Source organism: Musca autumnalis, unplaced genomic scaffold (genome assembly GCF_047663935.1).
Source record: "Musca autumnalis isolate F117 unplaced genomic scaffold, ASM4766393v1 scaffold_4, whole genome shotgun sequence".
NCBI classification, from domain to species: Eukaryota; Metazoa; Arthropoda; class Insecta; order Diptera; family Muscidae; genus Musca; species Musca autumnalis.
In genome coordinates, this window is record NW_027411977.1 from 27,261,119 (window position 1) to 27,279,605 (window position 18,487).

Here is an 18,487-nt window from a genome sequence, read left to right on the forward strand (position 1 = left end):
TATTGCAATATATAATAATAATTATTATTATTATTATTATAATATTTAAAATAATAATGATTATAAGAAATATAATATTATAATCATTTTAATTATAGTAACAATTATAATAATAAAATATAAATTGTAATAATAACAAAAATAATACTAAAAACTATTTTTATATTAATAATTATAATTATTATTATTTTATATATTAAAATAAATTAAATAAAATTAATTATAATGATAATAATTTAATAATAACAATAATAGTACTATTAATTTGAAAAATTATTTTTATAATAATTGTTATTATTATGTATATTATTATAATAATTATAATTATTATTATGAAAATAATTATCATAATTATTATTACATAATTACAACAAATATTTTTATAATAATCTTTATAATAACACAAATATTGCTATTTAATAATAATTATAACAACTATAATTATAATAATTATTATAATTTTAATTGTAATAATAATATTTGTATTATAATAATAATTAAAAATACTTATAATAAATAATGTAATATAAGACAATTATTCTTTCCTCTCCTTTACTCATATTAGTAAGCGTAGCGCTTTATATTTAGCTCCAATGGAGGGACTTCTTTTGTATCGCCGAAGAAGAAATGTAATCCTAAATTTTACTGAGGGGCTTAACCAAACTTGAACATTGAATTTTATAAAAAATATTTGTCGAAAGACCAATGACCATCTGGACTGTAATAATGTGTTATTATTTATTCATTAGTTTTCACTAAAGCGGGGATTAGATAAAGCTATGATCTCGATCGTCGTAAAAATTGTAAAAATTCCTTAGGAATTCCCAATTGGGCCGATAGGGGTAAAGTGAATACCGGATATTCGGTTATCAAACTATCGTTTACAAACCTTTGCTAAAAAGTATTAATTATTATTAATTCTGTCGGTTAAGAAGAGGAATCCAATGGTAAAGGAACTGATTACTGATTGTTGGTGTAAAGAGTACACCAGTATAACCGCCACCATTTTTATACTAAAAATTGAGAACTTTTACTTTTGGTTATTCGCTGTATTAAGTGTTGCATATGTTTTTGTAATGTTTATATCATTTTTAAAATAACTATAAGGCCTCCATTATATTGGTTTTATAGATTAAAAAAAAATAAATATATTTTTTAAAGTGTAATATTTTGTGTATAAAACAAACGGAAAGAAAGCAAAAAGTATTGAAGAGAGCACATCAATACCTTGCTGATACTTTCCAAATAAGTTTCTCTTATTTTATTGGAAAGAGAGAAAGAGTTAAGTGGTGAAAGAAAAAGAGCTGGAGTAGTGTAGTAGTTAGTAGTGGTGATAGTGGTAGTTAATTGTTGTAGTATGTAAGGTGTAGGGAGCAAAACGGAAACTTTTTGTGTTCCACAAAACCCTGGACGGAAAGTTTTTCCGCAACAGCGAATTTCCTGAAACGCAAAATTTCCTAGATGATCCCCTTTAACTTGTGTACGTCAATATTTTGTTATTGGTTTCAGAAAAAGTATTCTACAAAATGTACACCGAAAGTAAGAACAAAAGAATTAAATCAAAAAAGAATCAACGCAAAAAATTTACAGTAGTTAAAAAAAAATTAAAATAAAAAGATTGTTTTTTGGAAAAATAAAATAATACACACACATAGAACGTCAAAACATGTACAGATATTTTTTTTTTAAATTAGTAACAGAAAAAGTTAACGAGTAGAAAAAAGAATGTCGGAAAAAAAATTGTTGTTATTGTTAGTTTTGTTTACCCAATAAACTGGCAAAGACCATCACGAAACATGTTCCTAGATAGACGTCAATCGATTTGACATAAGAAATTTTCGGCAGCGCAGCATTTGTCGATGACATCAAAGTTGTCATGGTCAACACAGTGGTGACACCTAAAGCTACACGGGCTGGTGTAGCATTACGATTAAGCCAAAATGATACCCATGATATAATAACGATCAGTCCAGAGGGTATATAAATTTGTATAAGATAATAGCCCATAGAGCGCACAAATTGTATCTCGCAAGCCAGACGCGAATAATTTCCTGTTGTGGTTGTTGTTGTCGTAAATAATTTTGTTTTTGTTTAATTTAGTTGTTTTTTTTTGTTTTTGGGGTTTGTTCCAATAATCCAATTAGGTTTTTTGTTTGTATTTTTGTTTTGTTTTCAATATTCCATATCCAGCAGACATCAAACATCAGACATTAAACACCCGACATCGTTGCAGGGTTTATGGAGGGGGGTCGTAGCAGGGTTGTATCCAAATATGTTTGTTTGTTTTTGTTTGTGTGATTAGCAAACAAAATCCATTTAAAAAACGCCGTGAGTTCGATTTGTTTGGAGAATTGTAGCAAAAAAGTAGAGTAGAAAATTGTTTATGTTATTACAAGGAATTTTTCTTAACAAATTCACTTTTTTATAACACAATATTTGAAAAAAAAGGTTAAAGTAAAAATATATTAAGAAATAAGAAAATAAAATTAATAACAAAAGAGAAGTTTCGAAACAAATAACAAATTAAATTTAGGGTTTCTTATAAGGAGTTTAACAAGTTTAGGCATTAGTAGTAACACTCACACAAACACACAAAATGGTTAGTAAATATTTTGCATAAAAATAAAAAAATTAATTAAAATTTACTTTCGAACGAACTAACGTAAAAGCTTAACAAACATTTTTTGGGTTTTTGCTTTTGGCATAACATCAAAGTTACAAATTCAAATACAAACAAAAAAATAAATTTAAAATGATTTTTGGGCTTAAATCTAGTTTAGTAAAAACTCTCCGATTTCTTCGAAATTTTTTCCATAGGTAGATATTTTTACGCTGATTACGGGAATGTAAAATTTTCTTGGGGGACGGACCCGGTTACCCGGTTATTCGACCCGAAAGTCCGGGTACCCGGTACCCGATAGACCCGGTTCTACTGAACCGATTCTTACAAAATGGGTATCGTTGGAAAGCTTATGAAAATACCTATCCAACAAGTGGTCATATGATGGGGTTATCTCCAGGGGTTCAGAAGTTATAACCAATATACCTCTTTTTGGACCCGGGTTTTTCCATAAAACCCTCAAAAAGTCGAAAAAGGGCCCATTATGGGTGCTCAATTAATTCACGTAATTTTATAGCTCATACTTCAACCTTTCCATAATGGTGCCATTTGTTATAATACCTTCACTGGGTCCAGAGATATTGACCTTAGAATGAGAGAAAAATTTAAAATTTAGAAGAAAATGTTGTTCCCATTCCCTAGATTTGAACCTGTCCATAGGAGAAAGTCTTAAATCCCCGGCCGAAGGCCGGCTACTTAGAGAAAATTTATACTTTAAAAGAAAATGTTGTTCCCATTCCCTAGATTTGAACCTGTCCATAGGAGAAAGTCTTAAATCCCCGGCCGAAGGCCGGCTACTTAGAGAAAATTTATACTTTAAAAGAAAATGTTGTTCCCATTCCCTAGATTTGAACCTGTCCATAGGAGAAAGTCTTAAATCAACGGCCGAAGGCCGGCTACTTAGAGAAAATTTATACTTTAAAAGAAAATGTTGTTCCCATTCCCTAGATTTGAACCTGTCCATAGGAGAAAGTCTTAAATCCCCGGCCGAAGGCCGGCTACTTAGAGAAAATTTATACTTTAAAAGAAAATGTTGTTCCCATTCCCTAGATTTGAACCTGTCCATAGGAGAAAGTCTTAAATCCCCGGCCGAGAGCCGGCTACTTAGAAAAAAATTTACTTAAAAAAAGTGATGAATTTAGAAAAACTTTTTTAATTTATATACATATGTACATTTAATTTAAACAAAAAACAACATATTTTTACAACCTTGTTGACTTTGTAAGTTTAAGCGATGTAAATAAACTTACATGTTAATGATTGTTGTACAACATATTCAGGCAGATGAATTTTATCAGTGGGTACGATGGTTCTAAGGTCAATATCTCTGGACCCAGTGAAGGTATTATAACAAATGGCATCATTTTGGAAAGGTTGAAGTATGAGCTATAAAATTACGTGATTTAATTGAGCACCCATAATGGGCCCTTTTTCGACTTTTTGAGGGTTTTATGGAAAAACCCGGGCCCAAAAAGAGGTATTTTGGTTATAACTTCTGAACCCCTGGAGATAACCCCATCATATGACCACTTGTTGGATAGGTATTTTCATAAGCTTTCAGTAGAACCGGGTCTATCGGGTACCGGGTACCCGGACTTTCGGGTCGAATAACCGGGTAACCGGGTCCGTCCCCCAAGAAAATTTTATATTCCCGTAATCAGCGTAAAAATACCTACCTCTGGAAAAAATTTCAAAAAAATCGGAGAGTTTTTACTAAACTAGATTTGTTCCGATTTTTGATTATTATTAAGGTGAATGTGATTACAACAAAGTATATTTTAAACCAAATTCTACAAGTGCGAATTGTTTTGAAAAAATTAAAAGAAAACAACAGATAAAAGTTAACAAAAGCCCTAAAATATAAGGAACACAATGAAAGCTTAGCGGCGGCAAAGCAGCTGCTATTTGGGAAATTGTTTGAAAATCACAATGGGACTCACAAGAAATGTCCATCAATGGCTGTCTAATTTGACAGCGATTGATTTGATTTAGATTTGGCGAGTCCCTTTGTTGCAAATAAAAGGAAAAAAATATTAAATGATTTTAATATAATCAGATTATTTAAGCTTATTGTCAATAAAGGTCTCACTTTAAAAATTGTTTAGGAATCAAGTGCTCCAACATGGTTGTACACTTTACGATTGGACTGTTTGTGGATAGATCCATTATTTGGAACATATATAAAAAACTCACATTTTTTTGACAAATCTTCGGTTTCATGCCTTAATGTCCCTCGCACATTATTTTGAGAATACCACAATTCTCACAATTCCTTCTAGGTGATTTTAATGCCAATATTGGAGAGGAGAATATTTTTGTTTGCAGCAAAGATATGTTACCCAATAAATGTATCAAATAAAGTAAGAATAGACATAACACGAAGTGCAATTTTTTGGTGGGGTTGGGACAAGTTTATTTGGGTGTTGGGTAAGTTTGTGTTTGGTGGTGGAAGGAAGCAAGTTTTCCCCCCTCAACTTGCTCGAATTCGAGAAGTCTTTCAACCGCGAGTGGAGCTCGTGGCAGTTTTGTGTTACCCTCATTGGAAGCTTCACCATTATTATGTGTTTATATCCAAATCAGGGATAGAGTTTCCGCTCGATTGTCGACATATATAAAGGTTTATATTAGAGCTGGCAAACTATCGATATTCCTAACGTTAGATTGTTGCGATATTTTATTACAAAAAATCGATAGCTATCGATATTATTGTTAATTTGTCATTACAATTTGTTTTGGAAATAAAAATGGCGGAAAAAGCAGTTGCTTTTATTTAGTAAAAGGATACAAAAATACAATTTACTTTTTCAAAAATTTTGTACGTGTGACAACGGGCTTACTTTTTCACATCCACAAAACCGAAAAGCTGTGTAATTTCTATTTATTTCAATAGATAATATCGATGGGAAAAACAATCTATCGATATTGAATTTTTAAAAAATAACTGATACTATCGATAGTGCTATCGATTGTTTGCTACCTCTAGTTTCTATAGGTTCCATTCATAACCACGGTAGTGATCACATCGAAATACGGGATAACTAAGGGAACTAGCACTTCGGTGTGGGACATAAACAGATAAATAACGTACCCATATATAGAGGTGTGCGCAGAGGGCTGCACAGGGGCCGTGAAGAAATTGCAATTGTTCATATATATATTTTTTGACATGTAACTACCAAATGTTCATACATGGAGTGGAGCCTTCGACAAATTACATTAAGAAAGTTACTGACGGCAAGATCTCAATCTTAACGCTCTCCAAAGTGGTTGGACTATGCAATGGTATGCACACCCGCCTTGCACGCAGAAGTCGTGGGTTCGATTCCCCGGCTAGGCAACGTCCAATTTTCAACGGTGGCAAATTAACCTTCAGTAATGTTGGCGACATTTCCTCAGTATTTCTGCCGTGTAAAACTTCTCTACAAGTGGTGTCTTAGGACACGCCGTTCGGACTCGGCAATAAACTGTAGGTTCCATTCATTGAGATAATATGAATCGGGTACGCCTGGGATGCTTGTGGAACAATTATTGTTATTACTATTGAATACCCAACGCCATGATCTCGATCTCAATGCCCCTAAAGTCGGGGGAATACATGAAAGGCAGAGTTTTAACGGAGATATCACCGCACCTTTGGGAAATCCGTCTTTCACTCTACGTGACTTCGGCTTTTTATACCTGAAAACCCGATGCTAAGATCTCAACCTAAATGTAGTCTGGAGGGGACGAAATATAGGAGATGAAATACCTTAGAGTACATCTTGTGCTTCGACATTGTATTTTTGAATGCCCAATTCCGTGATCTCGATCTCAGTGCCCCTAAAGTGAGTTGAATACAGAAAAGGTGGAGTTTAAACAGTTCCGGAGATATTACTGCACCTCTGAGAACTCCCTTTTTCACTATTTTAATTACATAATACCTGATACCAAAATCCCAATGCCTTCTAGAGGGGATGAAATACCAATGCCATGGTCTCAATTTCAATGCCGTCAGGAGGAGGATGAAATACAGGAGAGAGGTTAAACAGTTCTGGAGATAACTCCTAAATTCTGCGAACCCCCTCTTTCACTTAACGGGATTTCGAATTCTTATTCCTGTATATCCGATGTCAATATATCAATCTCAATGCCGTCTGCAGGGGTAAATCATGTAGAGTATGAAATATCTTATACCCAAAGCGTGAATGGAATACAGGACTATTAGAGGTTAATCAGTTCCGTAGATATCATTGCACCTCTGGAAACTTCCTCTTTCACTCGGAGCTTCACTACGGAGCTTCGACTTCTTATTTCTGAGCGAATGCTTTTTACCTTTGCGGGTATCGTTGCCTAGCTTCAGTAGACGGACCACCCTGCTCAATTTAAACATTTCGGTTACGATGTTTAAGGCTAACGACAGGTTGAAAATTTTGGAGCGATACTCAATACCCAGCTCATCCAGCTGTTTCAACATTACCATTGAGATTCCGTCGGGCACCAATGCTTGGGATGATTTATGGATTTTCCTTCTCGGCAGGAAGAGATCTAATGCGACGTAGTACCCTTTTTTCGCCCTGTCACTACGGGGGTGTTCGACAAATTGTCGATTAAAATTGTGTACCTATTCAGATCAGTCAGCGTAAGGTTACTAGAGTTGCGTCGTTCATGAACGAACCGGCTCAAAGGAACGATTCCGTGAAAAGAACGAACGGATCCGTATCCAGCTCATTCTTTTATATCGTTCATTTAGATCCCCGATGGACGAGTCATTGCTGCTTACAAAATTAGCAGCATTGGTTTTGCAGTCAAACTCTAAACAAACGCTGCGTTACCGCAAACAGCACAATTTTCCACACAAAAACAATGATTCAGAGAGCTACTCTCGCTCAGTAACTCACCTCGGTCATATCTTTCTTTTGCATCATTCGTTCATCTGGTTCTTTCATATCAAAACCACCGCCACTACGTTCAGAAACAAAACCACCCCCATTAGCACACAAACAAGCAAGTAACACAACAGTTGTGTCATTCGTGAACGAACATTTTCAAAAGAACGATTCGGTGAAAAGAACGACGGAGTCATATGCAGCAGAGAACGAACGACTTTAAAAGAAAATAATACATACAGTCAAATGTATTGTTGAACGAAAAAGAGCCAACGAACGAAGTAAACGACCCGGATCTTTTTGGTGAACGGAATGAAAAAGATCGATCCGCTCAATGAACGAGATTGCCCAACACTAAAGGTTACCAAACGTGAGGTCCTATACTTCTCCTATCTAGGGTTTGAGAGTGATATACTGGGGCCACCGTGGTTTAGTGGAAAGCACTTTCGCCTTGCATTCAGAATGTCTGCTGTTCAATCCCAGACCAAATCATCAAAATTTACGGTGTTGGCTAGTCACCTCAGTGTAATATTGGTTTACATTTTCAGAGTAGTTCAGCCATAAAAAATTCTCTAAAAGTGGTTTGTAAGCACGCCGTTCGGAATCTCCGTTAACAGGTAGGGCCCATGTCGCTGAGCTAATATAAATCGACGTGCACTCATTGATATGAAAGAAGTCTCCTTTGTCCCTTCGGCGATGTTGTGGGAACCTAAGTATATTTGTATGTATAACCAGTTATTCCCTTAGTGCTCACCAGCCAACCTGTTAACTGGGGTTGGTGTTGGCTCGACGAAGCTAATCTTTAGTTCCGCCACACCTGTTGGAAAGTTTGCTCTCATTAAGTCGCTGTTGGGTAGAAATGTTCGGCCTCATACACAAAAGTGTACAAAATACATGAGTCTCTCGCAATTTGCTCTCCACTGCATTAAGTGTACTCGACTAGCAGGTACAGGTAGCGAGCAGCTGCAGCGGTGTTAATGCCCCTGAGAGTCGTTTCTGCTACCTGATCCTCATAAGGGTTGGACCGTTCTGTGGAACAGTGATTAGTGAACTATCTAAATCTATGCCTTGTAACGTGACCGCTACATTGCAAACCGCCCCTCAGATATTACATCCAGTATCAATACAAAAGTACCTTATCAGTGCATGCGCAATTCCAACTTTATGCATAATTACAACTCCATTTATACACTATTTAAACTTCAGTGTATTTCCTGGTTGTCTCGCCTTACAAATAATTCGCATTCACTCCGTAAACCTAGATGGATAAGATGTTTAGTTTTCGTCGCTGAATTGATCGAGTGCTGGCGTTAACCGACGTGAAAGAGAAGACGTGTGGCATTGTCCGCAGTCCTATTCGGTTGAACCGAAGACTACATCAGCCATCGGCCTTGCGATACGTTCGCTCCTGTCGATTCGTTCGCTCCTGCCGATTCGTTCGCTCCTGTCGATCGAATCGAGTCGTTCGCTCCTTTCGAATCGTTCTCCTGGCAATTCGTTCGCTCCTGTCGATTCGTTCGATCCTGGCGATTCGTTCACTCCTGTCGATTCGTTCGCTCCTGTCGATTCGTTTACTCCTGTCGATACGTTCGCTCTCTGCGATTTGTTCGCTCTGTTGTCTAACTATACCCGACTCTTTTCTTTACAGAGCAGCAATTGGGATACGAACGAACCGAACCCAACACCCGAAGACTACCGAGCCGAACTCCACAGCCGAAGACTACCGAACCGAACTCCACAGCCGAAGACTACCGAACCGAACTCCACAGCCGAAGACTAATGAACTGAACTCCACAGCCGAAGACACCGAGCCGTGCGATATCACAACATCGGAAACTGCCGACCCGAGTATTGACGAGTGAGGACCGCCTATCAGAGGATTGCCGATCTCACGGTTGCCGAGCCAAGTGTTATCGACGGACTGTCGACGACCAACCCCATCTGGTATTAGCCGATTTTCGCCTATTTGCTACCGACCAATTCGAAGCTCTTCCCCAACTTTACCAACATATTATGTTACAACATCAGCTAATCTCCATATTGTCAGAATCGTATGCTTACGAAGTAATATAAATAAAACACTGAAGCACACTTCCATCGTGTCTCATTTACTTAAGGTTTCTGGGTCCTTGAGTCGACCCTGGTAGCGGCTGAGCTAACCTCAGCCTTCGATAAAACCACTCGTTATAGCCTGTTAGCCTTTCCGTAATAAATGAAAGTGCGGTGGCGTTCAAAGAGCAATAAATTCGGCCGGTCTGTTGTTGGAGACAATCGTTGTTAGATAGTTTGATCCAGGAGAAAAGACCACTTCTTGTGCCATTCTTCCTCAATACGTTGTAATCACCACATCTTTGTAAGAAGTAGTTGTTGTTGAGCTGGGTTTTCTGAACCTCCGCTATAATTATATTCTTACTGCTTCTGAAGTCGTATGAATGACGTGTTTCTAAAGCTATCAAGGTTCGAGGACAACAATATCGGAAGGATGAATAAAGAAGATTCAATAAACAACTGATACCATCAGGATTTTTTCGGTTTTATTTTTGTTGGATCTGGTGATTTCTAAATAATGGAATAATATTTTCAGATGATATTTTCATATTATTGTCATATTTCTCCTAGACGATTCGAAACCAAATTCGTTCGAAATACTTTGGGGAAAATTTGAATTTGATTTAGGAGAGAATCAAATATTTGTCCAAAAACCGAAGTTTGGTAGTATGCAATTCGAAATGATTTAATTTGAAATCATCTTAGAGAAACCATATTCGTATATATATGTATGTATATTACATAGTACGTATGTGAATTCTTATGTACATACATAAGTAGTGAGACCCCTATTGACAACTTGAAGAATTATTAGTAAATCAGTCGAATAAATATTATTAAAGTAATATAATTTAAACTTAAAAGCAAAAAGATTGTTGTTTGTGCAATTCTAAATGAAAAACAAAGTTCTAAAAATTCAACACAAAAATTCATATCAGAATTTGTAGCATAGATAATATGTAGATAGGTTCGAGGTATGTAAAGATGTTTTAATGACAGCGACTTGTTGTTTGGTTTAAGGAGAACGAGCAACGATTTCAGATTTTCAGGCTTTTGCACAAAAGTTGAGCAAAAAGCACAACAAAGAAAGGAAAAAACCTATAAAAACAGTGTGTTCCGTTTTTTTTTAATTGGCGAAAAAGTTGTTGATTTGAGATGAGTGCATGCTTGGGAGGGCGTTTCTCACAATAAAATGAATCCCTACGATTTTACGATTTTCTCAGCAGTTGATTTAAAAGTTTCCCCTGATACAAGATACAAGAGGATTGTAGGGCTTAATGATGATACGATGATGTTGATGATGGTTATGAATGACTGTTACTAATGGAATAACTTCTAAACATACTGCGATTATAAATGATAACTATAACAATGAACAAGATACGAGATAATGTTGTAAATATGATATGTAGGTTAAGGTTAAGCTAAAATGTATTTTTGTTGATATCTTTTTGATAACTATTATGACTATCGAACGCAATGTTATGAGTTTGTGTAACAAAATTTTGTTAATATTGATAAGTAAATTTTTAATATTGTTTTATATTTAATTTGTTTGCTAAAATATTGAGTAATAAAAACTATGTGATAAATAATTCAAGCTAAGTCTTTCTAATGTTTGTTAATGTAATTAAATGAAAATTGTAATTTATTATTTTATGATGTGTTTCTCAATTGTTTGATTTTTATTTTATACATTTTTGATTGTCTCTTTTTTTTGCATGAAATAATTGAGTTTTCAATATTACAATTGAATGGGAATTTTATGTGATGCTGTTTTTGGCAGCAATTTGCAACAATTTGGTGTCATTTTTTTGGATTTTTTGTAATGTTAAAATGAAATAATATAACAAAACAACTAAACATTAACACAATGGGGCTGAAACACATGAATTAAAATGAATGATTTATTTTTATTTCATATTAATTAAATAGAGGAGCTTAACATGCTAAACTAAAATTTGTAGGTTATGTTTAACGAAAAAAAGAAAATGCATTCTTCCTAACTAAAGACTAACAAATTGATATTCAAATCATTTCCATGAACTTTATACTGAGTGAGTTTGGATATGCTTAATAAGAGGTTTTATATATTGGGGACAGGAACCTAAAGAGCCCAAAAAAACTAACAAAACATATATTGGTTTGATGCCTTCTACAGGAATGAAATGTAACCTTTAAATCCTTATCCTTATTTACTCTAACGAGGGAAAAAATCTCTATTTTTTCCATTATCCTACACACACAGTTATCCAGCCCCACCGACGCACAGTGGTTCAGAATCGTTTTTTCCTGGTCAAAATTCTGGAACTTTGAACGGATAGAGATATTTTCATAATTATTTTTTTTTTGTTGTACAGATAACAAAATCAGCTTTCAGATGAAGCATAAGCTGTCAAATTCGTTCTGGTAGTTGCAGAGAAACTCAAGGTCAAATTAAACTTTTGAGTTTTTACTATTTTTCATCAAAACATCAGTGTTTTTGTGTTTCTTATATATTCCTATATATTAAAGATGGCCAAACGCCAATAAATAAACTATAAAAATACAAAAAATAAAATTCGAAAAAAAATCTTCACAAATTTTAATTTTTTCAAAAAATAAAAAAATACTCCTTTGGTTTTCATAAAACTTATATAATTGGCATAAAAACTCGTTTACTCAAAAAAAAAAAAAATCATTTTGTGTAAAAAATCTGTAATTCATATTGGAGAAGGAAAAATGAAATATCTCATGCAGTGTAAACGCTATGGTAATTTATTAAAACGATTTTTAAAGGCCATAATCCTAACTACATTGCAAAAAAAAAAACAATGAACACACTATCTGTTACAGTTTCCGAGAATGAGCTACATCTTTCTCCAGAAATTTGCAAAAATTACGTGTTTCCCAAAAAATGGGAAAAGTTGTTCGTCTTTACGGGCACCAACGCCTCCACCTTCCAGTATTTTGACCTACGTTTTGTTTACCTTAGTTTTAATATGTTTACTATCGAAACCCATATAGAAATTAAATATCTTTGACAAAACAAAATTTTGATTTTTGGCCAAGAAAATCAGGAATCGATTTTGCTGGCCAAAACCCAAAAGTTTTGTCATTAATTTTAATATGGGATTCTATAGTAAACATATTGAAACTAAAGAAATCAAAAAATCAGGTCAAAATATTGGAAGGTGTGGGCGTGGCGTACTCCTAACGACGACAATTTTTTTCGCATCTTTGGAAAATACGTCATTTTTGCAAATTTCTGGAGAAAGAAATAGCTTTTTCTCGGAAGTTATAACAGCATTCGTTGTTTTTTGTAGAGTAGGTAGAATTATTGTCTTTGAGAACTGTTTTAATAAATTACCGTAGCGTTTACACGAAGTGAGCTGTTTTATGTTTCCTTTAGGTACTAAATTTTACAACTTTAGTGGAGTAGAACTTTTAGGAAACAGCTTGGAACAATGTTCTGTTTTCACAGAATAATGTCCGGTAGTGTCCTCTTGCAGCCCACATATACTTTTGTACACGTCCCTTTGTGTTTTTCACACCTTTTCCCATATAAATTATAGATTTTTTAATATATTAGTTTTTATAAGGGTTATATGAGTTTTATTAAAATCCAATAAGTATTTTTAATTTTTGAAAAAAATTTAAATTTTTGGAAAACATTTTTTCGAAACTATTTTTAAAAAATTTTGTTTTCCAAAAAAAATAATATTTTTTCTATTTTCATGGTTTGTTTATTGGTGTTTTGATATTTTTTTGATATTTTGATGCAAACTATGAAAAAACTCAAATTTTTAACTTTAACCATGAATTCCTCTGCAACTACTGGACCGATTTCGAAATTTATGAAAATATCTCTATCAGTTCAAATGTTACAGACTTTTGACCAGAAAAAAGCGATTATAAACCACTGTGCCACGTAGTTAGGCGGCGACATCAAAACAATATGAAATAGGACTTTAAAACGTTGTTTACAGGTAGGTCAAGTTCGAAGGTGGGCTATTTTGTCCAAGTTTTTACGCCCAGTTAACAATTTTTACCGATGGCTCTGATATCAGATTTCTCCGAGATTCTCTAACGTTTTTTCCGAATACTTTCCGAGTAATCTGCACATACTCTGAAGGAAAATTTTGATTCGTTTTTTTAGGATAATTTTTCCAGTCACTATTTTTAATTAATTTCTTGTTGGGACCTACGATTTTTTGCAAGTGAATAAGGAAAGCCGTAGATTTGTACCCACACAACCACCGTTATGTGAGCCGTATCGCTGTTGGTAGCAGCTCATCAAACATATCGGCTTCGGAGTGGCTTCTCTGTCATCGAAGTATTCATTTCTCGATGTTGCAAGTTGTTTTTTTATAGTTATAAGCTTTTTTCTCATTCAACCTGTATGATTTTCCACTACAAACGCTAAGCAAGCAAAATTTTCAAATAAATAAAAATCAGCGTATTTTTATGTTAGCTGGGAGGTTACAGGAAAAAGAACGATTCTAAACCACTGTGCCACGTAGTCAGGGGACAACATCTAAACAAGTTGAGATAGGACGTAAAACGTCAGGTTCGAGTTACCTGCTTATGTTTATTTGTAATGAATTTCTCGGTGGAGTCGAGCTTAATGACCTAAGATTTTTTGCAAAGCCGTAGATTCGAACCCCTACAACTACCGGTTTCGCTGTTGGTAGCAGCTCATCAAACATATCGGCTGTGGAGTGGCTTCCCTGCTGTCGAACATTTCATTTCTCAAATGCTAGTTGTTTTTTTTTGCAGTGATGAGATTCTCATTCAACCTGTATGGTTGACGACAAAACGCTTTAAGCGGAGCTTGCGGAAGTTTGGAACTGAACGCTAACATGCCGTGATAACATTTTTCTATACCCTCAGCATTTATGCTAACGAGGGTATATACACTATCATACGGACAAAATGTGCCTCGTCCAAATAATTGTTTAAGACCCCAGGTTAGACCCCAAGTATGTTTGGACGAAATCCGTTTCAGACAATTTGAAGTTGATTTAGCACTATCCGTCTGTTTGGCTGGATGGAGCACACGATAACTCTCGAACGGATCATAATGTGGTTTTCGTAATATTTTATCCAAACTTAGTTTAAGTTCGAAGATGGGTTATATCGGTCCACTCCTTCCAGTACCTCCCACATCGTGAGATTTCTACCAGACTTAGAAGATTTTCCAATATGGACTCAATCACTAAACTCTTTCCACACAAAATGTCGGTAAAGTTCAGTTTAGGACCTGCTCTCGAATCATTTTGATTTTTGTTGTAACAACTTCTATTCACTGCCTCCCATACGACGGTACAAGTTTCATCAGGGGCAAGTCCATACTTCCTGAGAAAATAGCGGTTGGAGCCCAAGATAATTCTCGAACGGATATGTCGATTTGGTCCAAAATTTGGCCTTCGCAATATTTTGTCCAAACTTAATATTAGTTCGAAGATGAGCCATATCGGTCCACGCCTTCAGGTACCTTCCCCACAAAAGTTCAAAAATGTTCGGAAAAAGTGTGCGCACGACAACTCTTGAAGGGAGTGACCGATTTGGTTCATACTTCACAAATCCTAATATATCTGCCAGATATAGATCCGGTTCGAATATGGACTACACGACTCGAGCGTTTTTGAGGTTTTGAGCTATATTTTTGGCTGGTATAATTGTAAAATTTGGTTACCGAAGTTCAGTTTACTTCCCCATAAAAATGTTCTCGAAACGGGTGGCATATTGTTCATACTTCGTAGAGGGAGAATACATCAAGTCCGAGGTTGTTTGGAAAACAAACTTATGCACAAACCAACCATGCTCGATGTGATTAAAGCTGGGGACTCAAATACTTCGGCTCCGAAGATCACAAACAATCTACAACAGGCGAATTCTGTCTTCATCAAGACCTAAAAAGGCTATTATGGTGGAAAAACGAATAAGGTTCCAATATTTGGAAGCTGGAACCCAAAATGTCGAAAACATTGTTAACTTCTGATTTATGATTTAACTGCATCTTTGGAACCAAACTTTTTGCTGGGTATAGAATACATCATAAAAACCATATATAAGTAGAAGACGTTGCACAGAGGGGAAATTTGTGTTAAAAGTTAATCGAAAGCCCTAGAAAGCTCAGTTATAGTCGGATTGATATAAAATTTTGCACAAAGCATAACTTCTGTAGAAGGATTAATCCTATAGAAAATAACGAAAATCGGTGCAGATTTGGATGCAGCTTCCATATATATTCGCATCTGAAATGAGATAAAAATGGACCAAAATCACTGAAATTTGACACATGCAACCTGAACTAGCCTAAAAAAAACATTGAGCCAATTTTCAAACAAATCGGTACAGATGTATATATAGTCCCATATACATATATTTCATTCCAAATTTTATTTTTTGAAACTTACTTAAATTAAATTTTTCTCAATTCACATGAGAAAAGCCGTGAATGTTTCTGAATAATGCAAACATATTTGATAGGTGTTGGTTTAGTCTGATAAATAAAAGTCCCGGTTATAAGGCGGAACACCATTTAGTGTGAGTAAACCTCGCAATTCCATGTAAAAATATTTCATATGTTAGATTTTTTCGGAATGGCGCAAATATGCGCATTTTTTTATGTTTGGATCTGATATTTGAGACTCAAGCGCATAACACATTAGAAGAAACGATGGTCGGGAAACGACGGGGAAATAGACTTTTTCACTATTGAAATTGTAGTAAGCTTAAAAATTATCATAAAAAATTTTCATAAATAGGGCATGTATCACCATTATCAAAGAGCAAAGATGTAAAATCAATCTGAAAATTTTAAATGCTAATCTTGTTCGGAGACTGTACAAAAACAATAAATCTTGAAAAATATACATTTTCGCGAAAATAATGTCATTTTAATGTTCACCTAATTTCTTAGTTTTCGAAAATGTACTTTTTGTTTTCAGTATGGCTGAGTTCAATCGACTGCTGCATTGGATTGGTTAATCTTACAAAGTCGAGGATGGTTATAGCAAATGTAGAAAAGAGTCTGGTTGCCGTTTATCAACATTTTTTTCATGAAAAAACGATTTTCATATTTTGAGTTTTGAGCAACTTTAGGCCTATGTTTCCCCTCTGTGCGTTGTAAAGGACATCTGTAAATAGAAGATTTCCTTATGGGGTTTGCTTATCACTTAAAAAAATGGGAAGCAAGTAGTATGCCGCTAAAATAGAGTATGCCTCTAAAATTTCAAGTCGATCGGAGAAAAATTTGCTGAGATATGACCGTACAATGTAAAGAACACGTTGTGATTTGTGTGTAGAGGCGCAACTTACAACGCGTTTTTCTCGAAATGACATTTTTGACATCGATTCCAACGATAGCTCGAAAATGAATGGACCGATCTTCATACAGTTTAGTGAGCTTATTAAATACATAAAAATGTTGTCTTTCAGCGATACAGATTTTATTTTGAAAATATTTTTGCCCGATTTTTCGACAAAATATTTTTCAACAACAAAAATTCCAATTCCCTTAAAGTGATCTATTGATAGAAAGCCTCATAAAGGTCATCTACAGATAGAATACCTCTCAATGCTCGTTTGTACATATACATAAGATCCTTGGAATTCAACGTGTTACAGTTCCCATGGTGATATTTGGAACATACTGACATATTACATTATAAGAGCTCGAAATTCGTAATTACATTGATATACAAAAAATTTGTTTATCATTTTAAATAAATGCTTGGATTTTGGATTTCCGCATAGGCATTTCTTTTCATTGTAAAAAAACAACAAATTCTTTTAATCTCTATCCAAACTCACTCAATTTCAGTTCACATAAAAATGATAAAATATCAGTTAACTAAATTTCATATACGAGAAAGCTAGACTCATTTTCTATTTATATAGCACATCCTGTGACAGGAGTATGTACTGCTAGTTAATTTGATTATTTTTCTATAAACTATTCTTTCCACTAATTCTAGTATGAAATTACATTACTATTTATTTGTAGTATATATTAGTAGAAATTTATTTTTAAATGACTGAAAGAAAAATGTAAATGAAATTTAAATAAAACATGCTAAAGTAAAGAGAATATCTTTTATAATTTAATAGCAATTAGAGCTGACAAATGTTAAGAGAAATAAATAAGGAAAAGAGTAATTACTTGATATTAACTCAGTGACAGTTGACATTTGTTAAACAATTAAGACAATAAGGACAACACCATTAGCTGTAAACTAAATGAAAAATATTGTTGAAGAAGAAATAAATAATTTGAATCATGAATCATGGTACATATATAGTCCGCCTAAAAGTATGCTTATGAAATAATTCTCCTCATAAATCCCACCTGATATATACATATATGAAAATATGAAGTACATATATGAAAACGTTTTAAGGGTCTTCAAAAGATGGCAGTCCTTCTAAAGGTATTTCGCAGTTAAATATATTTTTATGAAATTCTATTAATAGAAAAACTCCTAAAAGTATACTATAGAAAGAAGATACCCTAGATCAGCATCCGTCAAAAAGGGGCACTCGTGCCCGTGATGAGAATAACAACCGAACAACCACCATTCAGTCCCCGTTCAGAAGTCAATGAAGAAGTTTCTTCTGTCGCTTGTTTCAATGATTTTTAATTTTAGCAATGCATTAACGCACACGCTGTCCGTGGAGAGAGCGAGAGAGAGACGTATGTGTGAGACCGCAAACAATGCGTTTGTATTAGTACCGTTACCTGCCCTAGATCAGTGAAAGGCAACATCTTTTTTTATTGCATACTTTACGGGACGCCATGGTGTAAGTGCATGCTTTTTCAATTGGTTTATGTGGGTGCGTGGAGAGAGAAACGCTCATTGAGCGCACGTGGTTGGGCGCTCTCTTGCTTAACGCTGCCCTAGATCAATGGTAGGCAATGGGGCTCCCATTTGCAGTTGTGTGTGTAAAATTTCTCACACACACACAC

The 18,487-nt window shown here is 34.7% G+C and overlaps 1 protein-coding gene across 40 annotated transcripts in view; it reads right to left on the bottom strand.

Moving 5' to 3' along the window:
• Rdl (Resistant to dieldrin) overlaps window positions 1-18,487 on the bottom strand; it is a 275,701-nt gene that overhangs the window by 36,566 nt on the left and 220,648 nt on the right. For all 40 annotated transcript variants that reach the window (XM_073983930.1, XM_073983903.1, XM_073983916.1 and 37 more), the window contains one exon: window positions 1,767-2,051. In XM_073983930.1, coding sequence (XP_073840031.1) covers window positions 1,767-2,051 — 285 coding nt within the window. The remainder of the gene's footprint in view (window positions 1-1,766; window positions 2,052-18,487) is intronic.